General features: G+C 59.4%; 3 protein-coding genes and 1 long non-coding RNA gene across 8 annotated transcripts in view; 1 reads left to right on the top strand and 3 right to left on the bottom strand.

The window, feature by feature from the left end:
* The window catches only part of CLCN7 (chloride voltage-gated channel 7), a 25752-nt gene extending 8496 nt beyond the window's left edge, over positions 1 to 17256 (bottom strand). For 2 of the 4 annotated variants that reach the window (XM_040459473.1, XM_040459474.1), the window contains exons 1-12: positions 17018 to 17255; positions 9315 to 9386; positions 4586 to 4657; positions 4402 to 4467; positions 3931 to 4063; positions 3600 to 3709; positions 2945 to 3025; positions 1924 to 1986; positions 1721 to 1804; positions 999 to 1092; positions 700 to 764; positions 134 to 250 (exon numbers count right to left, since the gene is read on the bottom strand). In XM_040459473.1, coding sequence (XP_040315407.1) covers positions 134 to 250; positions 700 to 764; positions 999 to 1092; positions 1721 to 1804; positions 1924 to 1986; positions 2945 to 3025; positions 3600 to 3709; positions 3931 to 4063; positions 4402 to 4467; positions 4586 to 4657; positions 9315 to 9386; positions 17018 to 17170 — 1110 coding nt within the window. In that variant the 5' untranslated portion in view covers positions 17171 to 17255. Of the gene's footprint in view, positions 1 to 133; positions 251 to 699; positions 765 to 998; positions 1093 to 1720; positions 1805 to 1923; positions 1987 to 2944; positions 3026 to 3599; positions 3710 to 3930; positions 4064 to 4401; positions 4468 to 4585; positions 4658 to 9314; positions 9387 to 17017 lie in introns of all 4 variants that reach the window. The other 2 variants (XM_040459475.1, XM_040459476.1) reach the window with 2 other exon arrangements.
* LOC121019727 (uncharacterized) lies at positions 15368 to 26999 on the top strand. Its single transcript, XR_005785748.1, has 3 exons — positions 15368 to 15485; positions 16915 to 16916; positions 26957 to 26999. It is a non-coding gene; the product is annotated as an uncharacterized LOC121019727 (long non-coding RNA).
* Positions 17793 to 21304, bottom strand: LOC121019726 (uncharacterized). 2 transcript variants are annotated; one of them, XM_040459481.1, is made up of 2 exons: positions 20661 to 21304; positions 17793 to 17879 (listed from the first exon to the last, which is right to left on the bottom strand). In XM_040459481.1, the coding sequence occupies exons 1-2, from the start codon at positions 21274 to 21276 to the stop codon at positions 17863 to 17865; spliced, it is 633 nt and encodes a 210-aa protein (XP_040315415.1). In that variant the 5' UTR covers positions 21277 to 21304; the 3' UTR covers positions 17793 to 17862. The 2 variants fall into 2 exon arrangements, with proteins under 2 accessions (XP_040315415.1, XP_040315414.1); XM_040459480.1 differs by having other exon boundaries at positions 17810 to 17862.
* On the bottom strand, positions 20664 to 24764 carry PTX4 (pentraxin 4). Its single transcript, XM_040459477.1, has 3 exons — positions 24498 to 24764; positions 23271 to 23934; positions 20664 to 22258 (listed from the first exon to the last, which is right to left on the bottom strand). The coding sequence occupies exons 1-3, from the start codon at positions 24747 to 24749 to the stop codon at positions 21618 to 21620; spliced, it is 1557 nt and encodes a 518-aa protein (XP_040315411.1). The 5' UTR covers positions 24750 to 24764; the 3' UTR covers positions 20664 to 21617.

Here is a 26999-nt window from a genome sequence, read left to right as displayed (position 1 = left end):
AGCTCAATCATGCAGCTAAAACCAGCTATTTCTCTACAGTCCACCTTCTCAGAATGAACCGGAATCATCCCGGGATGATCTTGGCCCCACACTAAGAAAGAACCGGGAAGGACGCGGGAGCACGTTATATTACCTCTGTGTCAAATCTTCCAAAGTTGATCAGTCCCGGGCTCGACAGGTCCCATATATTTCCATGATAAATGCTCAGGACAAAATTGAGAGTGAACGTGGAAATCATGGAAGCAAAGAACTGTAGGCAGAGAGAACGAGCGCCATCAGAACCAAGCCCATTGGGCCGAAGTCCCAGAGCCAGGAGGCTGGGTGGGGGGCCTTCCCCTGTCACTTAGGAGGTGTCTGGAGACCCTCCCGAGGCTGGCCCCTCGCGGCTGGACGAGTGGGTCACTGCCTTGTGTGGATGAGCGTTGGGCCAAGCCAGTGATGGAGCTGAGGGACGAGCTGTGCGGGGTCTGGGGTCCTGATAAGCAGAAGAGCGGGTGGCAAACAAGGCCCGCGGCCGACGGGGGACGGGCAGCGGCTCAGGTCAAGTGATGGGCAGGGCCGGCCATGACAGACCCACAGGGTGCACGGCTCCCAGCACGTCAGGGGACGTCTCCCCAGGAGCAGGGGCCCGCCAGACAGCAGAGGCCAGGGACTGGCAGTGCCTGACTCCAGCGAGGGAGCGGCCCTCCACAGACTTACTATTCTCCACGTCAGGAACTGGTTCCAGAAGGAGGCGCCCTCCTCCAAGCTGAACAGCACCCCACCTAGAACGGCAAGCAGCCCGGCACTGCCGCGCTGACCCAGGCCACGGGGGACCCCGCATCTACCACAGCCCCTGCCCCACGAGACCCCAGGGCCCCGAGACCGTCAAGGGCGGCCACAGGGCCTCTCGGGGGCACGTGCCCATCCTCACCCCGAGCTCAAAGTCTGCCAACACCAAGAACTCTCCTCCACACAGTGGGCACGGAGACCTCCCCGGCACAGGCCGCCCTCCTCACCCACAGGGGCTCCAAATGCAGCGGACACTCCGGCCGCAGCTCCCGCTGAGACGAAGTCCCGCTTCTCCGTGTCTCTGCGGAAATACTCGAAGATCTACAACAGGAAGAAACGGGGAGAGTGGGGCTCAGCCAGCCTCCCCGAGGGCACTTCACTGAGAAAGGGCCGAGGTCAGCCAGAGGCCACGGAGACAGGGCCCGAAGGCAGAGGGGGGCAGGGAGGAGGGGACATGAAGGCGTCTCGGGACAGCCATCGACTTGCATTCACAAAGACCAGAGAGCTGACGAGGCGACACACGCTGAACGCACCCTTGCACGCCAACAACCGAGAGAGGGGACCGAAGACACCCATTCACAACAACGAGGACACGTCACAGTCTGCCTAAGAGACACGTTAGAAACTCAAAACCCCATCGCCAACTGCGAACAGATGAGCTGAAAACACGTTCTTGGTTGAAAAATCTAAGACTCTGCTTATAAAAACAACGAACGTGTGCATTCCCACATCAACTCAGCGCACTAGCCATCAAAACGTGGTGGCTTTTAGGGGAAACGTGACAAAAGTGCTCTGGAACAGGTCCTGAAACTAAGCCTCTTCAATGTGTCCATGAGTCACTCTTGCCTCCTCGTTCTGCGTGCCTTGGGGATGGTCGCGGGAGAGGTCAAGGTCCTGGCGGAGCCTCCCAGGGATGCGTGGTCGTCCGTGTCGGCAGGAGAGAACTCACCTTGAAATCTCGCTTCAGCGACGTTGACCTCCCTTGGGAAATCCCGGCGGCGATCACAGAGCCGGAGTGAATCATCGGCCCCTCCTAGAAGCACAGGACAGCCGCCCTCAGACAAGCGTGGCTCCGAGAGAACACAGTGGCCTCGGGTCGCAGGCAGAGCGCGGGGGACTCAGGCTAGGACGGCACCACACGCGCTCCGTTACCTTTCCCACTGCCAATCCGCCCACCACAGACAGGATCACTCCAGACACTTTGATCACGAGGGTCTAGAATACAAGGGAAAACACATCGAGTCTCTGATCGAAGGCCACACGGTCTGGGAACCTGTAGCAAAGCTGTAAACGTGAAGCAATCCTGACTACGTGTCCAGCCCCAGCCCCACGAGACAAGGCAGGTGGGGAGGGCCCACACGTCTACCGCAGGTATCCTCGGAGCCGGGCTCCCGGCTGATTCTTTCCTGACTTCCTTACCTTCCCATTTTCTACCCTGAGTACTCGTGTGTCCCAGGGAGCAGAAAGCAGCAGGAGGTACGGCTCCTCCGGGCCCCCGGGTACATTTCTCTGCCGACCACCTGCCAGGGTCGCTGCCCACCGCCACCCGGCTACCAGTGTGGTAGCAACGGGGCAGACGCTGCTCCCGGCGGCTCCGAGGCGAGTCCTGCCCTTTGCAGCAGGGCACGGGGCCTCCCCAGGGGTGTCACCCCCAGTGCACAGCTGCCGGCCCCCAGGAGCACCCCCTCTCCCCAGACGGGGTGAGAAGCCTCTGGCTGAGGCATGCCGACCCAACACCGCAAAGGACCACGGAGGGACCACGCTCCTGACCCCCCCAACCTCCTCAGAAACAGAGTGTCAAAGACAGTAAGTGTAACGAACATCGAGGACAATTTTAAGAACAAGAGAAGCGTCACGGCAAGCGTACCCACCACTCTACCAGAGCTGTTCTCGTTTGGAAACGTTAACCACCACGCAGAACTTAGGTTCCACACCGCCGTGACCCTAACAGATACCCCATTTCAGCATTTGTGCAGGACTTAAAGCGCTAAGAGAAAACCTCACCACCTTCCAAAGCAAGATTACGTAAAATCCACGCACGTGCTCACGGGCAGCACACGCAGTCCGTCTGGGCCGGTCCCCACGTGCAGGCGGGCAAACCGGGAGCTCCCGACCCCGCGAGAACCCCACGCGGAGCGCCTGCTGCCAGCCACGCGCCCCCTCCGGGCCTCACCTTGAGCCGGACCACGTGCGGGATCTTCACCCCGTTGAGGAAGCACTTGATCTGGGGGATCCCGCTGCCGGCAGCGACCGGCTGGAAGGAGGCAGAGGCCAGCACTGAGCCCGGTCAGGTAGCGAGGGGCCGCAGCCACCACCCGGCCCAGGAGGACACAGTCACGCGGGGCCCCACACGGGGAACAGCTGCCCACGGAGGGATTCCCGCTTCACCCCCCAGGCAGTGACCACCAGGGTCGGCAGACCACGGGAGGGGTGGGAAAGGAGGGGAAAGGAAGCCCGGTGTCCCCAAGAGGGCACGAGGGGCGGGGGACGCTGCACATGCCACACACCGGCCGAGGGGCCGGTGGGGAGGGCACCGCACGGCACCCCACACAGAAGCTTCCGGATGCTATACCCACGACAAGGGAGAGGCAAAGGGGCAGGCGAAGGAAGGCAGGCTTCTGAGAGACACGGGGGGTCCCTTCCACCTGGGCCGGCCCCACAGTCCTCGCTGAGCGGGGCAGGAGCCCGGCGCCCTGGGGTCGGGGGCGACTGGATGTTTAACACCTGCGTCAGAGGCCCCAGCAGTGCAGCCACACCCACCCGGCCAGCACAGTGTCAGGGCTCCCACCCACGCATGCGCCCCTGCCTCGACCTCCTGGTGGCCCTACCTCCACAAACGCGACGATGGCGGAGCCGACGAGCACGAATGCGGAATTGAGGGTGGCCCACAGCAGAAGGGAGAAGGACAGCCCGCCCCGCTCCGTGAACTTGTCGATGTCGAGGGCTCGTCAAGGATGAAAACTTTCCTGCTCTCTCCTGCGGCCCGGCCTCCCGAGCCCCAAGCGCCAGGAGCTGCGCACTGACCGGACCGTCACCTCCCGGCCGTGACAGACACGGGCACGCAGCCACACCTCCCCGCCCTTGATAGCACACATGCGGGGCTCAGAGGCTTCGCTGCCGGTGGACCCTCCTGTGCTGGGGACCACAGACGAAGGATACTGTCCTTGACGACCTTGTACTTCAGGCCAGCCACGTTCTCCACCACAATGTCGATGAAGCAGGCCACGAGGCCCGTGAGGATCCCGATCATGGCACAGATGACCCAGCGCTTCATCTCCACCGTTCGGAAGGCCTGTGGGGGGGGGGGGGGGGGGGCCCACCCCAAACGGGGGCGGGGGGGAGGCCCCCACTGGGAACGGCACGCTACACACGGACCCCGCATCACGGGGAGGAGGCCTCTGGTCATCTCAGAGGCAGTGGGCCTTCCCAACCGATTTGCCATCAGAGGCCGCCACCTTGGGCGCCTGGGAGGAGGCGGCCTCCGCCACCCACAGGACACAGCCGCTCCCACACGGGGCCCCACGCTGGTGTCTCTTGCAGAAGGGATGGAGGTGCGAGGACCACGGAGGGGGAGGGAGATGGCACCAGGGCAGCACGGGGCAGCGGCGTGGGCGGCCCGCGCAGACTCACCGTGTGGTTGATCCGCCGCTCCTCCTCCAGGAAGAGCTGGTTCTCGCTGTTGTCATAGTCCAAGCTCTGCGGGCGGCAGACACAACGCCACGCCTGACCCCACGCTCCAGCTTCACGTGGGGCGGGGGCGGGGGACAGGTGCCCAGGGGCTGCTTGGGGTGGGGCCCAGAGGAAGAAGGCCCACCTCGTACTTGAGGGACAGGAGCTTCTCGTTGTGCGGGATCTCCTTGGGGAAAGGGTGAGGGGGTTCCAAGTCCTGTAGGAGAAAGAGTAGAGCCACATACTTGACGAGCCAGCACATTTAAGAAAAAACCACAGGGGGGCACCTGCAGCACTCAGTCGAATAAGCACCCGACTTCGACTCAGGTCACGATCTCACGGTTCTTGGGTTTGAGCCCCACGTCGGGCTTTGTCCCGACAGCTCAGAGCCTGGAGCCTGCTTCGAATTGTGTCTCCCTGTCTGCCCCTCCCCTGCTCGTTCTCTCTCAAAAATAAACACGCATCATATAAAAAAAATTAAAAAAAATTTTTTTTAACGTTTTTATTTATTTTTGAAACAGGGAGAGACAGAGCATGAATGGGGAGGGTCAGAGAAAAAGGGAGACACAGAATCCGAAGCAGGCTCCAGGCTCTGCGCTGTCAGCACAGAGCCCGACGCGGGGCCCGAACCCACGAACCGTGAGATCGTGACCTGAGCCGAAGTCTGATGCTTAACCGACTGAGCCACCCAGGCGCCCCCCTCCCCAAAATTTTTTTTAAGAGCAAGCACAAACGAGAAGGGGAGGGGACATGTGTCCATCTGTTCTATGAAGCCAGTAGTCTGTGGACCCTAGAGCCAGACGAGGGTGCCACAAGACAGGAGGGCACAGGCACACCCCCTTAGGAATGCAGACACTAAGTCCTGGACGAGGAACCAGTGCATCGGATCCCTCGGCACCATGACCAAGGCAGGTTTATCTCAGGGACGTGAGGCTGGCTTAACGTCCGAAAATCAAGTAATGTCATGTTTATGGAACCATGGGAAATACATTGTTGGTCTGTCCCAGGGGCCGGCACCCGGCTCCAAAATCCCATGGCCTTTCTGCAGGGTGCCTGTTCCCGAGAGTCCTATCCTTGATGATGGACCAGTAAACATGAGTGAGGGTTTCCCTGAGTTCTGTGAGCTGTTCTAGCAAATTATGGAGGCTGAGAAGGGGGGGTGGGCATGAGAACCCCGACTCAGAGCCGATGGATCAGAAGCACAGGTGACAGCCTGGATTTGTGACTGGCATTGGAAGAGGGGGTGGTCTCGTGGGACTGGGCCCTCAGCCCCGGGGGTCTGCATAATGCCGGATAAGAGTGTCAGAATTGAGTTAAGTTGTAGGACACCCGGTTGACGTCTGCAGAGAACTGCTTGGCGAGGAAAACCCACACACTTGGTGTCTGAAGTGTGGTTGAGTAAAAACAGTTCAATACCATTTCAACAGAATAAAGGAAAAAATCCACACAAACATCTCAGTAAGTTCAGAAAAAGAGCCTGATAAAAATTCGACACTCCTTCATGACAAAAATATGTCACAAAGTAAGAAAAGAACCACGTCAACCTGGTCGAGGCGTCAGTCATCACCCTCGATGGCGAAGGACCGAAGCTCCTCCCGGAAGACCAGGAACAAGACGAGGATGGTCACTTCCGCTCGACCTCGTCCTGGAGGCTCCGCCAGGCCCGTCAGACACCAAGAGAGAAAAGGCATCCAGAGTGGACAGGAAGAAACAAAACTCTCTATTTGCAGGTGACATGATCTTGTATACACAAAATCTCAAAAAACATACTAAAAAATTATTAAAACTATAACGCATTCAGTAAGATTGAAGGATATGCGATCAGCACGCAAATATCAAACACATCTCTAAATGCCTGCAATGAACAACCAAAAATGAAATTAAGAGAACCCTACTTACGTTAGCACCAAAAGTACAATATATGAAATGATACTTACTCCTAAAATACACTTACCAAGGGAAGCGTAAGACGTGTGTGCTGAAAACCACAACGCACCGCTGAGAGAACCTAGAGATGTGAATATGTGGACAGACACACTGTGCTCACAGGTCAGAGGACTGAGCACTAAGAAGCAGCAGCGAGTCCCGGGCCGCCCCAGCTGGCGTCCCCAAAGAAACCGACATGCTTAAAAACCACACAGAAACACAAGGGGTCTCCAGCGGCCAACACGAGCTTGAAAAAGGAGAACAAAGTTGGAGGACACTCACTTCCTAGTTTCAAGACTCACATGAAAGCTCCGGTCCCCCGGGCAGTGTGGCCCTGGCTCCAGGACAGACACAGGGATCGGTGGAGACAAGGGGGACCCAGAGCCTCACGTGGATGGCTGACTTTTGAACACGGTGCCAACACAACTCAGTGTGGAAAGAAGAAGGGTTTTTCTGAGAAACAGTGCTAGGGAACTGGACATCCACATCCATAAGAGTGAAGCTCTACCCTCACCTTCCATCAGACAAAATCAGTGACAAACAGATTCAAGACCCAAAATCATAGAACTCTCGGGGCGTCTGGGTGGCTCAGTCGGTTGAGCATAGATCTCAGGTCACGTCATGATCCCAGGGTTGTGGGATCACGCCCCAAGTCGGGCTCCGTGCGGGCAGCACAGAGCCTGCTTGAGATTCTCTCTCTCTCTCTGCCCCTCCTCCACTCGTATGCCTGTGCATATGGGCATTCTCTCTCTCTCCCCCAAAACAAACAAAATCTTTAAAATCAAAGAAGTCTCAGAAGAAAACACAGGAGAAAATCTTCATGACCTTGGACTAGGCAGTGGCTTCTTACATAAGACAGCAAAGGTACAGTAACAACAGAAAGAAATAGTTAGCTGGAGTTCATCAAAATTAAAGAATTCTTGGGAATGCAAGCTGGTGCAGCCACTCTGGAAATCAGTATGGAGGTTCCTCAAAAAAACTAAAAATAGTACTACCCTACGACCCAGCAATTGCCCTGCTAGGCATTTATCCAAGGGATACAGGTGTGCTGTTTCTTTTCTTTTCTTTTTTAATTTTTTTTAACTTTTATTTTATTTTTGAGACAGAGAGAGATAGAGCATGAACGGGGGAGGGTCAGAGAGAGAAGGAGACACAGAATCCGAAACAGGCTCCAGGCTCTGAGCTGTTAGCACAGAGCCCGACGCGGGGCTCGAACTCACGGACCGCGAGATCATGACCCGAGCCGAAGTCGGACGCTTAACCGACTGAGCCACCCAGGCGCCCCAAGGTGTGCTGTTTCAAAGGGACACATGCACCCCCATGTTTATAGCAGCACAATCAACAACAGCCAAAGAATGGAAAGAGCCCAAATGTCCATCGATGAATGAATGGAAAAGAAGATGTGGAATATATACACGATGGAGTATTACTCAGCAATCAAAAAGAATGAAATCTTGCCATTTGCAACTACGTGGATGGAACTGGAGGCTATTATGCTAAGTGAAATTAGTCAGTCAGAGAAAGACAGATATCAGAGGACTTCACTCCTATGAGGACTTTAAATTTTTTTTTTCAACGTTTATTTATTTTTGGGACAGAGAGAGACAGAGCATGAACGGGCGAGGGGCAGAGAGAGAGGGAGACACAGAATCGGAAACAGGCTCCAGGCTCCGAGCCATCAGCCCAGAGCCCGACGTGGGGCTCAAACTCCCGGACCGCAAGATCGTGACCTGGCTGAAGTCGGACGCTTAACCGACTGCGCCACCCAGGCACCCCCTATGAGGACTTTAAGAGACAAAACAGATGAGGGGCGCCTGGGTGGCTCAGTCGGTTGAGCGGCCGACTTCGGCTGAGGTCATAACCCCACGGCTCGTGGGTTCAAGCCCTGCATCGGGCCCTGTGCTGACAGCTCGGAGCCTGGAGCCTGCTTCCGATTCTGTGTCTCCCTCTCTCTCTGCCCCTCCCCCACTCATGCTCTGTCTGTCTCTCTCTCTCTCTCTCAAAAATAAACGTTCAAAAAAAAATTTAAGAGACAAAACAGATAAACCTAAGGGAAAGGCAACACAAATGATATAGAAACAGGGAGGGGGACAAAAGAGAAGAGATTCATCAATATGGGGAACAAACGGAGGGTTGCTGGAGGGGGTGTGGGAGGGGGGATGGGCTAAATGGGGGAGGGGCACTAAGGAATCTACTCCTGAAATCACTGTTGCGCTACATGCTGACTAATTTGAATATAAATTTAAAAATAAGTAAATAAAATCTTTAAAAAAGTTAAAGAATTCTTACAACCCAATAATGAAAACATAAATAACCTGATAAAAACACACAGGATGGGAAGAGACATTTCTGCAAAGAAGACATATGGAGGGCTGCCACCAGCCATCACAGAAACGCAGGTCCGAACCACGAGGCACCGAGGAGGAAATCAAATGCAAGTCGGGGGAGCCGGGCGGGCTCAGGAAGCACTCCCCGGCAGCTGCCGGACAGCTCGGCACGGGGCAGGGCAAGAGGGCATCACGCTGTCCAAAGGTCCCTCACCCCTGAGGTCCTTGTCCCCAGAGTCCCCCTCCGGCCCACTGGAGGCCCCTCTCCCCCGGGTGGTGCCTGTTCCCCTGGCCTTTCCCCAGCTGTCTCGTGCTCCCACATGACACTCTCGCTCAGTGTTCCCTCCCGGCTCACGCTGCCCCATCTCTGCTCACGTGGCTCAGCCTCAGGGCAATCAGACCCTCGGTCGCCCAGGCTCTGGGGTCCGCGCGAGACAGCTGGTCATTTTGTCCCTGAGCTCTGCATGACCCACGGCTGCCCCCCTGCTCTGCCCGGCCCTGCCCGCCGTCCACCACCTTCGTGTTCGGCGCTCCCCGTCCGCCCCCTGCCGGGCGGCACCCCCACAGGAGGAAGGGGTGGGTGGTGAGAGGCGAAGGGTAGGGGATGAGTCTAGCACTCACGGGGTCGAGCAGCTCGTCATCCAGATCCACGTTGCTCATCTGTCCGATCCGGAAAAACGCTGAGCGTGGTGACTGGAAGCGTGAGAGAAATCACAGGGCGCTCAGCCACAGGCGGTGCTGACTCATCTGGGACCCCCCCCACCCTATGGCACGGCCGGCGGGGGGCCCGGGACGAGTCGAGCCCCTGAACGGGAAGCCCAGGCCTTCCTGGCCCCAGAGGCCGGGCCCTCCTCCGCTCTACCGAGACTGCAGACAGCTGCCAGCCCCGGGGACCAAGGGCTGCAGGACGCCCACGCGAGCGTCCTCCAGGCTCCCCCCACCCCACCCATCCTCCTGTGTCTCGTCGTCGGGAGACCGGGAGGCTCCGGCAGGCGGGGACCTGTCACAGGTCTCCACGCAGCCCCTCCAGACGTGTGGTCAGGGCACCCGCACCCCCAGGGTGCCTCTGAAGCAGGGCCGGGCTCCTGGGCCCGGGGGCGGGTCAGCCACAGAGGACAGACACCCGGGCGCATGGTTCTTCCTACACCCACCGCCCGGCCACGTCGGGGGACTGGCCAACGTTCGCACTTCAGAGAAACATCATGTTGCAGTGTTAAGTATGTCCCAAGTACTGCGTGGAACATACTGGCACCGAAACGTGACTCGTGGTTTCTCTGAGAAGGGCACATGCAGCTGGGCGCCTTGCGCTGGGGGTCGGCCCAGATGCAGAGAACAGGACGCAGCACGAGAACGAATCAGACGCCAGCCCCCCGGCCACGGTTCCCGCCGCGTGGTCAGCAGGCAGATGACCCTCCTCCTGATGGGCGGTCACAAGGTCAGCAGCCACCTAGCGCCACATCACAAGGCGCCACCCGCCTCCCTCCACCTCGTCACGTGGGCATCCTGCCACCTGGTGTCCTCAAAGGAGCGAGGGCGCATGCACGACAACAGTACGACGCCTGGAGACGGAGACCGCATTCGCGTACCTTCTGGGACGGGACGTCGTCACGACTGTCCTATTTCATTACCAGTCACTGCTGTCGACCTCTCACTTCGTCCTGTCTGCGGGCTCAGACATCCATGGGGCCCATGCTCACCCCACAGCGCTGAGTGTTCCCGTGAGGACCCGTGCCCCGTGTGCAGCTGGGCACGTCCGTCCACACACGTGCAGCGAGTTCTGGTAAAGCGGGGCTACTGATATAAACATCTGGTTCTCTCTTAAAAACGATCGGGAACGGCCCCAAACTGCTGAATCTGAGCAGAAAGACAGGATGGGGCTCCCCGGTTGCAGGAGGGCCAGCCCCGCTGACGACTGTGCTGGGCCGGCGAGAGGTCCCAGTTCTCAAGGGAACCACAGCCAGGAGGCCGCCTGGACCTGGAACAGCCTCCGCTCTGCAGACAAGACGCGTGGACCCAGAGGGGTCCTGGGCCACCGCCCCCGGCCGCAAGCCTGAGCGTGGCCAACACCGAGTGCACTTCCTTGGGCGCACATCCACACACGCTGACCGGCCGGCGGACGGGGCGCAAGCGCGGACAACCCAGCTGAACAACGCCTGGGCGGAACTGAGCGCTGAAGTGAGGGGCATCTGGAGACGGTGGTCTGCGCTTCGACCCGGCAGACGGAGCCACTTATTCTCCGGTGATCACGAAAGGAGCTCGAGTACACCAGGCAATCACTCCTCCGCAAAAAGGGTGCCCAAAGTCGGGACCTGCAAAGTGCTTCCTCTGACGTCTAAACGGTTTGCAGGGGCCAGGCCGCCGCACGTGCATCACCTCCGGAGAGGTGCGGCAAGAAGGGTCCAGTGGGCACGGTCCCCCGTGCTCAGGTGACACAGAGGCTGCCAGGTGTGGAGGGTGGACCGCACCCCAGCAGAGCACGCTGGACCCGGACCGCGTGATGGCAGTGGAGGTGAGGCGGCCGGCCCCCCCCCAGCTTCTCCACGTCTTTTCTGGGCTTCAAGGCATCTTCCGGGAAACATCTTTCATGGTGAGAAAAACCATTTACTTGAAGTTCAGTGATTTATTTCATGTCGTGTCTGTTTCTCTCTCTTAAACACGGGTGAGGTGACATACGAGCTCCTCAAATTACTGATACGCACAACAGCCGGGACGGAATCTCTAGGGCGTGAAGATCCCAGAGATTACACACTGTGCAGCTGCACGGACCTGACTCTCTGGAAACGTCGGGCCTGGGGGACGAGAACGGATCGGGGTGCGGGAGGGGTGACCACAAGAGGCAGGACGAGGGAGCCTCGTGCCGACCCACACGGTCTGCACGTTGACTGCGGTGGCACTCACACGGAGGCACCTGCGTGACGTAGGGCGGAGAACCGCCTGCGTGCCAACATCAGTGTCCCGGTTTCAGCGCTGTGCTGTCACTACGGGGACTGACGCAGTGAAGAAAATGGGGGCAAGGCGCTCGGGCCTGCTCTGTATGGCCTTGTCAACTTCCTGTAAATCCATAGTTATTTTTAAAATTAAAAACAAAAGCACGTGCAAATGGGACCTGCCAAAAAACCCCCGTGCATCAGAAGACACAACAGAGGGGAAGGCAGCCTGCAGAGAGGGAGAACGTGCTATGAATCGCGCTTCTGAAAGGAGTCAAGCACCTTAACCCTGAAGAACTCCCACAAGTCAACCACAAAAAGAAGCCAATCACAAAAGTGGGCAGAGGCCCCGAGTACACGTCTCCGAAGGCGAGATGCATATGGCCAGTGAGCCCAGGACAATGTGCTCGACGTCTCCAGAGCCATGCACATCCAAACCACCAGATGCCACCTCACACCTGTCAGAACGGCCACCACCAAAGCCCGGAGTCGTGAATGTGGCAGGGGTGCCCAGGAGCCCGAGCCGTGTGTGCCGGGGTCGGGGGCGTGATGGTGCGGCGGCCGCGGCACACAGCCTGGTGGCTCCTCGGACAATTCAGCACAAGATGACCACGTGACCCAGCAACCCCACCTTGGGGGTGCACTGTAGAGCTGGAAGCAGGCACCTGAAGAGATCCTTGCACACCCCACTCACGGAAGCATGATCAGGCCACGGGGCAGGGGGCTGGGGGGAAACCCAAGTGTCTCTTGACGGATGAACGGATAAATCCACTGGGGTCCACATGTGCAAAAGAAGACAGTCTGGCCTCGAAAAGGAAGTAGATTCTGCAATCTGCTACGACGCGGAGGAACCTTAGGGATGTTATGCTGAGAGACGGCAGCTGGCCACGCAAGACAGACGCTGTGACTGCACGTACACCACAGCGCGGTTCCTACTCGGGTCTACAAAGACGGGAAGTAGAAAAGTGGGCGCCAGGCTGGGGAGGGGCTGGGGCGCCAGTGTTTCAGTTGTGCAAGGCGGGCGAGTTCCCTGACGGGCAGTGGGGACAATTGCACAACATGAATGCATCCGACACCACTGAACCGTACCCTAAAGACTGGTTAAGGTGCCAAGTTCTGTCGTACGTTTTTACTCAAACATAAAGCAAAAGTTTAGAAGCAACTTATTGGGGCGCCCGGGTGGCTCAGTCAGTTAAGTGTCCGACTTTGGCTCAGGTCATGACCTTGCAGTCTGTGAGTTCAAGCCCTGCATCAGGCTCTGGGCTGACAGCTCGGAGCCTGGAGCCTGTTTCGGATTCTGTGTCTCCCTCTCTCTCTGCCCCTCCGCCACTCATGCACTGTCTCCATCTCTCTCAAAAATATGCAAACGTTAAAAAAAATTTTTTTTAATTAAAAAAAAAAATCAAAACTTACAAGCTGTCTCTTGTTCTATTCGACCGTGCCGCATTCTGACAGCCGCCAAGGTCCATGCTCCACACTGAGGACAGGGCCGCAGCGGCCAGGGGCACACAGGCAAGCAGACAGGCGCCTGTAAACCGAGCGCAAACCCGAGGGAGCCTGTGAGAACCTGGCACGCTGGGTCAGGTGGGCGAGGAGGCCGGCAGGCTGAGCCCCATCGAGAAGGAGTGAGCCGTGCAGAGGGGGCAGGGGACGGTGGGCGGAATCGTCTGGGACGGGAACGCCACCATGGCCTCTGCCCGGGAGGCTTCCCCGGACGTTCTGTCTAGGCCTGGGCCTGGTCTTGGCCCTGAGCTCTCCAGCCTGCCTCCTTGCTGACGACAGGGGTCTGTCCCACCCATGCTGACCCTGCCTGAGTGGTACTAAAGACAGGAGGGACACCCATCTGGGGAGCCCTCACGGGAGGGCAGTGGGGCAACCAGCCTGGACCCTCCAAGGTGGGGCTGGGCAGACAGAAAGGGAGGACAGGACACAGACGCCAAGGCAGAGGAACTTCCAGGATGGAATGACGAGGTGCTAGAAACCACCGAGGAGAAAGACGGGGGGCTTGCTTATGTCCAGCACTCAAGGGGCTGGGGAGGACGACGGATGAGCCGCCCGGGCGGATTCCCCGAACACCCCGCCCTGGCCCTTGGCGTTCCCCGACTGTGGTCTGCGGCTCCAAGGTCACCAGGGAAGACCCGGAGGTAACCCAGCTTCCAGAGAAGATCCCTGGAATCGATTCTAAACACTAACCTGACAGTGCTACCCGCCTCCTGACCCTAAGGTGTCCCAGGCAGATCTTCCCAAAGCTGAGATCCCTGGAAATGTCCTGCATTTACAAACCCTGCAGACACCCCACCCCCACCGCTGAAGCATCTGCTTCTGCCTCAGACTTCCCGCAGAAGTTCTCCAAATGCTCCGCTCCCCGCCACCCACACACGTAACCATGACTGGCTGACCACACCCTCTTCTTGTCCCAGCAGCACAACGGCAGTGACTCGCTGATAAGTCACCATCACCCCACACTCCGGCCCCACGGGCCCAGGGGCCTGCCCAAGGGGACAGCATCCCACAGGTGGCTCAGAGCAGCCTGCTTCCTTCCAGGCAGGCGGCTGAGCTCAGGAGGGTCGCCAGTCCACCCTGCCCACCGTGCTTGCTCCCCACGGGGCACTCAGCAGCCTGGCAGGGAGGCCACCCGGCAGGCATTGCCCAGAACAGCTTCTTCAGGAGCGGAGCAGGCTACGCCCACGCCGCGGTGGCACCACCACCACCACCACCACCACGCGACTCTGGACACAATGCAACAAACCCCAGAGGGCCAGTAGGTGGCCAAGACAAGCTCCCGCGTCTGATTCACTAGAACATTCCTGCAGGGGGGTTGCTGGCCTGGGATGTCATTTTAGTCCAAATGGACCCGGGACTGAGAGCAGCACCAGGGCGCCCCCGAGCCTAACGATGAGCTTGGCCTGCGGGCCCAGAGCAGACCCTCCCACCAAAAGGCCAGCGTCGAGGAATCCCGTCGGCCTCCAGCGGAGTCACCCCGTGAACGACAACCCAAGGACAGTCACGTTCGTGCTGCCGTTCCCAACGCGAAGACTATGAACAGCGGCTACCGCTGGCTGGCTGGGACGGGCACAGCGCTGAGCGCAGCACGCACACGGACCTTTCTGTGGGCGGGGACGCTGAGGCAGAGGAGGCTGCGGGGCTCGCCTCCCGGGGTGCGGAGCGACACTTCCAGCTCAAATGCCTACAGTCTCCCGCGTGCCAGTCCACACACAGCGGGCTACGACCCTTTCAGGCTGGAACGGCCAGCTTCCTGCAGCGCTCTCCGCAAGATAGAGCCAAATTCAAAGCCAGCAGCTGTCCCCTGCAGGTCCCACCCGCCTCTCTCCCCACTCCCACCTACTGTCCAAACTCGCACAGGATCCCAAACACACCCTTCATCCTTTCCCAGCCACCGGCCTGCCTGAGGGTCTCACACTCTTCAAGAATGGAACCAGGGGCGCCTGGGTGGCCCAGTCGGTTGAGCGGCCGACTTCGGCTCAGGTCACGATCTCGCGGTCCGTGAGTCTGAGCCCCGCGTCGGGCTCTGTGCTGACAGCTCAGAGCCTGGAGCCTGTTTCCGATTCTGTGCCTCCCTCTCTCTGACCCTCCCCCGTTCATGCTCTGTCTCTCCCTGTATCAAAAATAAATAAACGTCAAAAAAAAAAAATTTAAAAAAAGAATGGAACCAACTGTGACCTCTTCTGTCTCTGGGGCCCCTCACGGTCTTCCCGGAGCAGGAGGCCTGTGTCTCCGTGAGCCTGCAGCCGGTCGGAAGGAAGCTGCTTCGTGCGCTTCAGTGTCCCAGGCACACTGCACGCAGCCGGGCACTGAGTACGTGCAGGAGAAACTTTTTTCTTAATTGTTTAAGAAAGGCTAGTCTGTTACTACCTAACACAGATGAACAAAGAGCTTTGCATTTTTTAAGGGAATACATTTTTTTTTTAAGGAAAGATTTCAAAGAGCTCTTAAAAAAAGAAAATGAAACAAAACAAAAACCATAAAAGCCAACTCCTGTGTCTATTTGCAAAGAGAAACGAGGAACCCCAGGGCACCTGGGTGGCTCAGTGAGTTAAGCACTTGACTTGGGCTCAGGTCATGATCTCACAGTTCCTGGGTTCTAGCCCCACGTCGGGCTCTGGGCTGACAGCTCGGAGCCTGGAGCCTGCTTTGGATTCTGTGTCTCCCTCTCTCTCTGCCCCTCCCCCACTCGTTCTCTCTCTCTCTCTCTCTCTCTCTCTCTCTGTCTCTCTCTCTCTGTCTCTCTCTCTCTGTCTCTCACTAATAAATAGAAACGTTAAAAAAAAAAGAGAGAGAGAAGTGGGAAACCCCAGCACGTTCACTCTCAAGATAAACCCAAATTCCACCCCAAAGTTTCGAATTTCTTTCATTAAAGCCAGTTTGATGCTTCTGTTTTGTAGGCCTCGGGTTACTTTCTTTTAGAAGAGGAAAAAATAATGTTCCAAGAAGAAAATGACAAAGCACCCTTATGCGTCCCCCCCCCCCCATGAGCCACTTCAGATCACTTCTCATATAGACACAGAAAGCATTTCAACGTTAAGATTTCACTCAAAGAGCAGACGTGGGCTTTGGCTGTCCGATGCCTCGGGGGGGGGGGGGCGGTACAAAGATAAGCTCTAGAGAAACAGCCTGAGGCTTGGGTCCTCTCTCATCTTTAAACACTGTCCAAACGTTTAAAGGACAGATCTAGACCAGGAGGAGAAAAACTGAAAAATAAACGCAAAAAACAGTAAGAGCAAGCAATGGATAAAAAGAATCCAAGAACTCCAAATCAACACCACACGCAATTCATTAAACACCTCCACTGCATCGCCGATGTGCTGACCACCCCGCAACCACCCTGACTCGCTCCCAGCGTCTGTGTGGACGCCCCAGTTTCAATTAATTGCTAAGGGCACCTGGGTGGAAACACTCGTCCTTCCTAAGATCGCCCCGTACTGGTGCCTGCAGAAAAGGGGGGCCGGCAGACCTCCCCACCGCCAGAAAACACTGTGCAAGCGGAAGCTCGTGGAGCCGGGCCGGCCCCTCGAACCCCACTAGTCACCCGGCCCAGAGCTTCCCTCCCAAGACTCCAGAACCCAGGGCCCAGGTTCCGGCCAGCGCTGCCATTTGCCAAAACGGCCCCGGGGCACGTTCCGGAACTAGTCGAGCCTCAGCTGCCTCCTCTCCGGCAGGGGGATGGTCAGAGCACCGATGCGCCCGCCAGCACCCGCCGGGCACCGGGCCACCGCCGACCCGGCGACCCCTCGCCCGCCAGAGCCGCTGACCCGCGAGACGGAGCGGCCGGGAAGGCGTAGCCCGAGGCCGCCCGGGGCGCACCCGCCCGGCTCCCGGCTCCCGGCGGCGGGGGGCCTGAGGAGCGGGCCCGGGGCTCTCCCGGCGGAAGGGACTCACCTGACGGGCGGCCGCGGGCCCGGCCCCGTTCAGCAGCGGCGTGCCCTCGCCGGCTGGCGCCCCGGGCCGCGCCGTCCTCCGCAGCAGGGGCGCCGCCTCGTCGTCGTCCAGGTCGCGGCCGGACCACGACACCTTCTTGGACACGTTGGCCATGGCCAGCAGCGGCCGAACCCGCCCGGGAAGCGCGGCGGCCGAGTGTTTGTTCTCGTGACCCGCGCCGCGGCCACGTGACCGGCGAGGCCAGCCCCACGTGATGCGCGACGGCGGCCGCGCAGGGGCGCGCGCGCGGGGCCTTCTGGGAGTTGTAGTCCCGCGCCCGGCGCCGTCCTGGGTGGTGGGGGCTCCGCGGCAGCTGGGGTCGACGAGAGGGGCGCCGCCCGCTCGGGCGCTTGGGTGACCGACCGGAGTCCGGCTTCCGAGAACGGGTCACGGCAGGAATGGAGGGGAGGGCCGGCGTCCGCGCGGACGAGACCAGAGGAAAGGGGAGGAGGGCAGGTGGCCGCCGACCAGTAGCGCGGAAGGACGGGTGGACACGTGGCCGCCGGGTTGCCGGGGAGTGAGCGGTCGCCGGCGCCCGTGAGACGCGTGGCCCCTGTGGCATTGCTGCAGAATCACGGTGGGGAATCACGCACACGCAGACTGGGGGACATCTGCTAAACTGCTGGGCAGCTCTGTTCCACAAAGGGCTGGGACCGCCCTGTGTGACACGGGATTGACGCCACCGGGCAGACTGAGGCTCCCGATGGCCCCTGCGCTGGGTGGTAGGATAGTCTGGTTCAGCGCTCAAGGCTGAGCATTGTCTTGGAGTCACCGCAGGGAAGGTCCTTGTTCTCGAGACACACGACCTATACAGGTGGATGGCCTGGTCATCATAATGACAGGTGGCCACCGACAGGGAGGACAAAATGTGACAGAATGTTGACTCGGTCAGTCTAGGCCAAGCACTTATGATGGTGCAATGTATTCCTCTTACAACTTTTGTATTTTAGGTTTGAAACTTTTCAAAAGAAAAAGGTGTAACAAGTGTGTTAGAGGGGCGCCTGGGTGGCTCAGTCAGTTAAGCGACTGAAGTCGGTTCAGGTTATGATCTCATGGTTCGTGAGTTTGAGCCCCACATCGGTTCCGTGCTCGGAGCCTGGAGCCTGCTTAGGATTCTGGGTCTCCCTCTCTGTCTGCCCCTTCCCTGCTCTCGCTCTCTCTCTCAAAAATAAATACACATTAAAAAAACAAACAAACAACTTTAAAAAGTGTGTTAGAGGCTCTGAGGCTGAGAAGGTAACAGAGCCCCTCCCCCGAATAACTCAAAATCAAAACTAAAACCAAACTAACAGGAAAGAAATCCCCAACTGGGTTTTAAATTTTCCCCACAGTTACTGTGCAATGCTCTTCTGGAAATTCTAAGAATAACATTCTTTCGAAAGAGGTGTTTTGTCATTAGCGTCTTAGGGCTTTGCCCTTTCTGGTGGTGGATAAGAGCGGCATGGTGGCCTCCAGTTTGTGGCCCAGCGCACGGAGGCTGGCACACACTGGCCCAGAGGAGCAGGCAGGGTTGGGCTGGGTGCATTTGACCGAGTGGAGTGGATGATGGGGTCCAGGCCAGCAGAAGTGCTGAGCTGAGTGATAGGGAGGTGAGAACCGATGGGGGATGAAGGGATCCTGCTGGAGGTGGGGGGCATCCCTGTCGCCAAGCAGGGTCAGGCTGGTCCTAAAGGCCAACACTGTCAGACGAAGGGCCTGGACTTGTGCTTCTGCGGGACCAGTGGCCTTTGCAGAGGATAGATGGCCAGGTGGGGAAGAGAGAAACCAGCCCCAGCTTCCTATCAGGCCCTGGTCCCCGCAACATAAGGAGGACACCTGGGTCGTCTTGTCCTCTTTACCCAGAAACACGGCAGACTCAGGTCATAGCTGGGATTCGACAGATCATGCTTTAAAAAGCACAGGGGACTTTGTCACTGGCCCCATGGGGATGGCCCCATTCAGACTGCCTTGCTCCAAACCCTGGATGGCTTCCCTTGTCTCAAATACTCACTTACCAGAACCCCCCCCTGCCCCCGCCGCTGGGTCAGCCCTGACTGCAAGTCCTTCCCCAGGCCGCTGTACCCTCTTGGGATCCCCTCTCCCACGAAGTTTCCTGAATGTGGATGTGAGAGCCCACGGCGATGTTGTCTTTGCCAAATCCCTGTGGTTTAGGGTTCATGGACTCGTAGGGGTGCTGCTGTGAGCTACCTGGACCCCGGGGTGTTATAAGCACCCAAGGGGGGGGGGACACTCAGAAGTAACACCCTGAGTGGTCTTTTTATGCAGGGGGCCCAGCTGTCTCTGAAGAAATACTGCTCAGATTACCAGTCTTCCCTAAAGAAAGATGTTCTTTCTCCTTCCTTAATAGCACAGTGGGACAGAGCGAGAGCTCCAGAAAGAGCCCGAGGCGCCTGGGAAGGAAGAGAAGGCACAGCTCTCCCTGAAGGTGTGGTGCCCTGGGGAAGTCCCAGAGGAAGCAGAGCCCAGTGATTCAGGGGGCATTCACGTGGCCACCCGGTGGGGGGGGGGGTTCAGTTCCAGACCCCCTCCTCAGACCTTGACTCACGGACAGGTGGTGTAGGGGGAGGTGCCTGGCTGGGTCTGAGCGGAAGGCCCCAGATTGCTGGGGCCACAGCTCTGCGGAGAGTGAGGGAGTCACCTGTCCCACGGGGCAGCTGCAGGGCTGAAACCAGGGTCCCTCGAGGCTGGGCTGGTGCGGGCTTGGGGGCCTCTCCAGTTTGCTTTCTCATTTTTATTTAAATTTCGTTAATGTTTGTTCATTTTTGAGAAAGAGAGACAGAGACAGAGTGAGAGTGGGGGAGGGGCAGAGAGAGAGAGGGAGACACAATCCGAAGCAGGCTCCCGGAGCTCGGAGCCCGATGCCGGGCTCGAACTCACGAACGGATCACAACCTGAGCCGAACTTGGATGCTTAACCGCTGAGCCACCAGGAGCCCCTTCTCACTTTTAAAGTGGGGCAGTTCTCAGGATGCCTGGGTGGCTCAGTCGGTAGAGTGTGCAACTCTTGACCTCAGGGTTGTGAGTTTGAGCCCCATGTTGGGTGTGGGCATTACTTAAAAATAAAATCTTTAGGGGCGCCTGGGTGGCTCAGTCAGTTGAGCGTCCGACTCCGGCTCAGGTTATGATGTCACGCTCCATGAGTTCGAGCCCCGTATCGGACTCTGTGCTGAGAGCTGGGAGCCCGGAGCTGCTTCGGATTCTGTGTCTCCCTCTCTCTCTGCCCCTCCCCCACTCACGCTCTGTCTCTCACTAATAAATAAACGTAAAAGAAAAATTTTTTTAAATAAAATCTTTAAAAAATAAATAAAACTCAACGGGGGGAGTGCTGAGAACCCAGCCCGTTTCCAAACTCCGTGATTCCACACCTCTCCCACGTGGGGCAGGGTGGGGGGGAGGGGGCGACTGCCCTGTTCTGTCTACCCTGACTCCTCCCTGATTCTGTGAGCCTGGGTTTGGCTCCTCCTTGGTTTGGGCATCTCCACCCCCGGAGGGGTTAATGTCCATCACCCTACGATGTCAACACAGTAAACCCCGCCCCACCATGTGGCCCCGAAAACCTCCTCCCGGGTGCCCACTCGAGGGAACGGGAGCGCACGGGGACTCACGTGACAATGCCCGGAGCAGCTTTATTCGCTGAAGCCGAAGCCTGGACACAACCCCAGTGCCCATCAGCTGGTGGGGGCGGGCACAGCAGAGGACGGGTGCCTGACGTGCTGCCTCGTGGGCGAGGCCGGGGGGCTCAGCGGCAGGGGCAGGCACGGAGTGGGATTCCATCACGAGAGATGTCCGACGTCCAGGCAGGTCGGCCGAGACGGGGAGCCGCTCCGTGGTCGCGGGGGCTGGGGCGGCAGGAGCGACCACGACCAGGCATGGTTTGCGGGTGAGGGGCCGTGGAAACCCCCCCAAAGTGGAACGCAGTGACGGTTGCCCAGCTCGGTAAACTCGCTGATCGTCTTTGAACTGCGCCCGTGACACGGGTGAACTTGGTGACACGCGCTCCGGTGAGGGTCCGGCGAGGCTGCCGTTCGTTCCTGAATAGCCTGCTCCCTTTGTGGGTCCCCCGTCCCGACGGCTCTGGCAGCCTCTCCAGCCACCACAGCACCTTAAGGGAACCCCCAGGGCACCCGGCATAGGGCAGTGGAGCCCTGGGGCAGGAAATGGATCCCTGGTCCTCTCCACGAGGGACACGGGAGCAGGGACAGCCCAGAAGGACTCTTCCATAAGCCGCCTTAGAGAGGCCCACGGTAGTTCAAATGCACCCACACTGTTTCCAGGAAAACGGGGTTCTCCATCGGCAGCCCCAGCCCAGAGAGTCTCCACTGGAGTCCTGCGCTCCCAGCTGGCAGGTGGGGCCCAGCTGGCATGGTGTCACAGCCCATTCTGTCCCTGCCTGCCATCCTCCCACAGCCCCGCTCTGCCCAGTGGCCCGCCCCCCCCCTCCCTCCACGCTGCCCTGTCCCCTCCCCAGTCCGGGAGGGGGCCCTCTACGGGGGTGTGCTGGGGCCGGGGGACAGGTGGCTGGTGCTGCTCAGGCTGTCCCCGTCCAGCCCGAGAACAAAGCCTCAGGGACACAGCGCCAGGCAGCTGCAGTTCACCCTCTGCACGAATCCGCCCAGCCGGTGGGCGTCGTCCAGCGTGAGGATAGCGCCCGGAGGGAGCCCCCTCCCAGTGGCGAGGCTTGCCACCTCCCCGGGGACCAGCGCCCGGTCCCATATGGCCAGGCCCGCCACGCTCCCCACGAAGGCCTCGGAGCTGTCGAACCCACCCCCCACGCTGTCTTGCTCCTGGCCCAGCACAAGGGACCCCCCTGGAGGGATCTCGTAGCCCTCCCTGAAGCGGGAGCCAGTGGCCACTAGCCTGCGGTCTACGTGGAGCCGGTACCTGCCCAGCGTGGACGTCCAGATGACACACACGTGGTGCCACCGGCCGTCCAGCAGTGGCTGCAGGGGCAGCTCCCTGAAGGCCGGGTCTCCGATCACGAAGTGGACAGAGCCAGGGACCAGGGAGTCCCTGCCGTGCAGCACGAGCTTGTTGTCATTCTCCTCGGTGGCGTAGGAGAGCAGGGTGCCCAGGTGGCCCGAGGCCACGCGGACCCAGCTGCAGACAGACAGGGCCCGCAGGCCTGCGGGGAAGCCGGGACTCAGGAAGGCGACGTTCTGGGTGGAGGCGTTGGGGAAGACGAGCACGGGGCCCACGTTGCAGGCTGGGGACAGACGGGAGAGTCAGCCCGGGCACCAGGGGGCTGCAGAAGCACCCATGACCGCGGGCACTGCCCTTGCTGTGGGGCACAGGCCACAGACCCCGTGGCCGACCTGCCTCAAGCAGTAACTGCGAGGGTGGCGGTGCCCGGCCCTGTTGGTCCTTGCGGCCGAACCACCAGCCTGTCTCGCAGCCGGGGACACCGGGAGCTGGGGCAGTCACACAACTGGGCAGAATTAACCCCCCCCCCCCGGGGCTGCTGTAAGGGAGCCCCACAACTTAGAGGCTCAAAACCACACAAATTCAGGGTCTTCCGGGTCTGCAGGTTGGAGGTCAAAAGCCAGACATGGGTCTCTCTCCCGGACTCAACTCACAGCGTGGGCAGCCGTGGTTCCTTTGCTGCCCTTCCAGTCTAGCGATGCCCCCACTCCGTGGCTCACGGCCCCTCCCGTACATCCGTCTAAACTTTGCCCCTGGGGTCACACCTCCTTCTCCGATCCTGTCCTTCCTGCCTCCCCTAGAAGGGATAATCCCGGATCCCCTCCCGTCTAAGGATGCGTCATCGCAGACGGAAGTTCCCCTTGCTGTGTGAGGTGACGCATCCACAGGGCCCAGGGATCAGGACTTGAACATCTTTGGGGTCATTGCCCTTCAGGTCTGCCTGACCAAGGGTCCATGGGGGGGTGCGCGGTGGGCCCGGGGCAGCTGTACCTGCTCCGAGGTCCCGATTGGCAGGCTGCGGACCTACATCTCTAACTCGCTGGCCCACTGGACTCAAGAACGAAGGGGCGTTTACCCCGGGCGGCACCCCAGTCCTGTGTGCCCATCTGTCCCTAACGCCCAGGCTGCGGGGGATCCGCAGACAGACCATCCCCTGCACGGCCCCCTCCTTCCCGCCAGCAGGTGCGACTGTGAGGCCAGTGTCCTCTCCGCACAGCTCTGGGGAGAAGGCTGTTCAGAGGGGACCGGAGGCCCAAGGAGGCACCAGCGGGGGAAGGGCGGGCCATGGTACTTACCCTCTCCTGGTCTCTCGGGCGGCCGGGTCCGCCGGCTGCCTGGGCCTGGTGGCTCCCGCGTCCCCTGGAGACGGCCGGCGAAGTCCTGAGGTGGGTCCCCGGGCTCAGGCGGAGCTCTGAGCGCCTGCCCGCCCCTCTGCAGCTTCGGGGAGCCTGGGCTTGGCAGCCCCAGCTGGGGCAGGGGCAGGGGCGGGGGCGGGGGCAGGGCCGAAGTCGGCCCCGGGGCCACGGCGCCAGGACCGGCCACCTGCAGCCGTCCCTCGAGAGCAGCCAGCCTGGCGCCCTGGCTCTGCACCAGGTGCGTGAGGCCGGCCACCGTGTCCTGTAGGGCCCGCAGGGCCAGGCCCAGGCCGGCGAGGCCGTCCCCCTGTGCCTCCCGCTCCTTCTCCGCCTGGGCCAGCTGCCTGTCCCTGTCACTCAGGGAGGAGTCCAAGGCCAGCAGCCTGGAGTCCAGCTTCCGGCTCCTGCGCTGTGACTTCTGCACCCAGGTCTTGAGGCGGCCCAGGTCGCCCTGCACGGCGGCCTGTGACCGGTTCACGGCCAGGGCCACGGCCTGGGTCTCTAGGGCCAGGCTCTGGAACCGAGTGTCAATGTCGTAGGACAGGTTGTAGTTGCTGGCAAGGCCCCGCAGGTGTGTGAGGGTCACCTCTTGGAGCCTCCGAAACTAGAGAGAGGACACACAGCCATCACAAGGGCCGAGGGCCGGGGAGGACGCGGCACATGACTTCCCCCTCGCGCGTCTGGGCGCCTACCGAGCCCTGGCCGTGCTCCGCACTGATGTGATCCCCAGGCCGCTGCTGAGGGGTGGGCCGATTACCGCGGCCCCGGGGCGGCCGAGCTCAGAGATGCGGGTGACCAACCCGAGGGCCCCGGGCTGCACTAGGTGGGGCGAGGGCTTCGGGCTCCCATGCCCCCTCCGCCCCACATCCCCCAGCCCTGTGACTCTCAGGGTCCTGCCCCCCCGTGACCCTGCGCCCCTCCAGCTGCACCCCCCAGGGCTCCCCATGCCCCCTCCCAGCCCGATGCCCACCCAGTCCCATGGTCACTTGGCTTATCTTCATAACAGAGCCTAAGAAACCTTCTGTGCTGCTTTCCAACCACAGGTGACAATAGCATCGGTTGAACGGAAGAACCGAGGACTCCACGTTTGGGTCCCCAGAGCGCCGACAACTTCCCACTCTGTTTCTGTGACACCATCAACTGCCCCGCGTAACTGGGCACCCTTACCTGCTCTTCTAGTCTGCGGAGCCTCTCGAAAAATGGTTTTCTTTGCACTGCAGGGCCGGCTTCCTGCGACAGAACCCCATGCAGATACACAGGCACAAAAATAAGGAAGACAGACAGGGTCGTCCGCGGGCCGCCCATCCCGAGGACGCGCACAGGACGAGGCCGTCTGCTGTGTGCTCCTTCGCCACCCACAGCCCTGCTCGAGTGCCACAGGAGCGAGCTTCCTCCCTCCACCACCTTCGTGCAAAGCATCTGTCCGCCAGCCGGCGAGCTCTGGGGAGATGGTCACGTGTCCCAAGGACACGAGCTTAAAAACAGAGGCAAACAGTTTCTCCAGAAAATAATTCTTCTGGGTGAGAGCCCTGGCCTGGCTGGCTCAGAGGCAGACGGAGGTGATGGCTTTAGCAGGGACGCACGGACTCGTGTTCCCACCAAAGAGAAGCGGAAACAGGACAGGGCCCAGCCAGGGCCAGGGAGCCCCCGGGGCCAGGTCTGCGGTGGGGTCCAGCGTGCTAGTCCCATGAGGCCCATCTCTCTCCTCTGGATAAGGCAGAGGACGGGGTTGGGAGACGTCTTAACTTATTTTGGGGTGTAGCTTGCGTGGTGGGCTGCATGGTGGTCCCTGAAACGGTAGGTCTGAGTCCTAACTCTGTGAATGGCCTTGTGCCTGTGAATGGGAGTCTGTATGGAAAAAAGACCCTTGCGGGTGTCATTAAGGGTCTGGCGATGAGCCCATGCTGAATTAGGGTGTCCTTAGAAGAGACAGAAGAGGTGAATACACGGGGGGGGGGGAGGCCATGGGAAGACGGAGGCAGAGACTGGGGTGACGTGGCCACCAGGAGAGCCAGGGGCCCGACGAGGCAGGAAGGGTCCTCCCCCTGGAGCATTGAGGACCTTGACCTTGGACCTCCATCGGTTACTGGCCATAGGCTGCTGCCCAGGACGCTGCCGCACTTCCGGCCCTCTGGGGCTCCCCCTGCTCCACCCTCCACCTATCACTCTCCCAGGCCACGTTGGATCCTTGCTCCTGCTGCTGTCTCTGTGCCTTGTGTTCCCCTGGCCCTGGGCTCCTTCACCTTTGTCATTTTGCTGCCATCGAAGGGGCACCTGGGGGGCAGAGGAGCCATGCATGTCTGAGCACAGCCGCGTGTTGAACTGGCCGTGCTTTTATCCTGCTTCCTCCCTGCATCTCGGTCCCTACAGCTGGCCCTGGGATGAGGTCCCCACCTGCCCCATTTATTTAGGCCGATGGCTGTGCTACTGTAACCAGTGATCACCACAGGGGAGCTTAAAACAATGGAAGTTTATTCTCTTGTGGTTCTGGAGACCAGCATCCCAGGGCCCTTCTCCTTCCTCCCCAAGGCTTCAGGGGAGGACCCTCCTGCCTGGTCCAGCCCCGGGCTCTCCTTGTGGCCATGTCACCCCACTCTCTTCCTCTGTCTTCCCACGGCCTTCTCCCCCGTGTCTCTGTCCTTCTGTCTCTTGTAAGTTACACTGCTCCCTGGATTCGGGCCCACTTGCATAATCCATTACGATCTTGAGGTCTGTAACTTAATTACATCCACCAAGACTCTTTCTCTGAATAAGCTTGCATTCATGAACTTGGATCTACTTTTTGGGAACCACCATGCAGCTTGTGACAGGGAGGTTTGAGAGGCTAGGGGTGTCCAGGGATGGTGGGGAGGCTGGGACACGGCACAGGCTTCAGTGAAGAGACTCGCGTGAATCTGGACACAGAGCTGCCGGGTCCCCAGTGCCTGCTCGACCTCCTGCAGCTGGCGACTCCTCTGCATGTCAGCTCTGCCGTGGGATGTGGTCAGGTGGCTCTCTGGAGCCGAGCCGTCTGACCCCGGAGCAACCACCCCCCCCCTTTCCTGCCATGTGACTGGTCGGAATTGCGCTGCACCACGGGTGTAATGAAACTCACACTGGATTACAGGACTTCATACGAAAAAAGAATGTGAAAGATCTCACTAAGCATCGTACGTTACATGTGACATTGAAATGGTAATATTCTGGATCGACTGGGTTAAACAAAATATGTTCTTGGGGCACTTGGCTGGCTCAGTCAGTAGAACACGCGACTCTTGATCTCAGGGTGATGAGTTCAAGCCCCGTGTTGAGTGTGGAGCCTACTTTAAGACGCACGTATATATATATATTCGTATTGTGTATGTAACACGTCTGTTAAAATTAAAATGATCTTCACCTGACCTTCTTACTGTTTTAGTACAGCTAACAGAAAACTTAACGTTACATATGGGGCTCACAACCTATTGTGATGGGATAGCATTGCCCGGGGAAAGACTGGATATGCAGCTGTGTGCAGGCAGGTAAGCACGTGTAGGTGTGCAAGTCTGCAGTGTGCAAGCATGTGCGGACGTGCAAGTGCGTGCAGGTGCACTGCGTCAGGTGACTTTCAATCTCCTTCATCGTCAGTTAAAAAAAAATAATTTTAGGGGCGCCTGGGTGGCTCAGTCGGTTAAGCGGCCGACTTCGGCT

Source organism: Herpailurus yagouaroundi, unplaced genomic scaffold (assembly GCF_014898765.1).
Source record: "Herpailurus yagouaroundi ecotype Mexico unplaced genomic scaffold, PumYag 222, whole genome shotgun sequence".
Classification (NCBI taxonomy): Eukaryota; Metazoa; Chordata; class Mammalia; order Carnivora; family Felidae; genus Herpailurus; species Herpailurus yagouaroundi.
The sequence above is the reverse complement of the archived record's forward strand: the minus strand, read 5'-3'. Positions and strand labels throughout refer to the sequence as shown.

What these genes read in the sequence shown, in the direction of transcription:
- LOC121019726 (XM_040459480.1), bottom strand. Translation starts at nt 21,276, where the DNA reads ATGGAAGAGTCCTTCTGGGCTGTCCCTGCTCCCGTGTCCCTCGTGGAG. An exon ending in GCTGCTCCGGGCATTGTCAC is followed by an intron (nt 17,863 to 20,660) that starts GTGAGTCCCCGT and finishes CCACCTGTATAG; the next exon opens with GTCGTGTGTCTCGAGAACAA.
- PTX4 (XM_040459477.1), bottom strand. Translation starts at nt 24,749, where the DNA reads ATGCTTTGCACGAAGGTGGTGGAGGGAGGAAGCTCGCTCCTGTGGCAC. An exon ending in TCCGCAGACTAGAAGAGCAG is followed by an intron (nt 23,935 to 24,497) that starts GTAAGGGTGCCC and finishes TCCTCTCTCTAG; the next exon opens with TTTCGGAGGCTCCAAGAGGT. An exon ending in GCCCGAGAGACCAGGAGAGG is followed by an intron (nt 22,259 to 23,270) that starts GTAAGTACCATG and finishes GTCTGTCCCCAG; the next exon opens with CCTGCAACGTGGGCCCCGTG.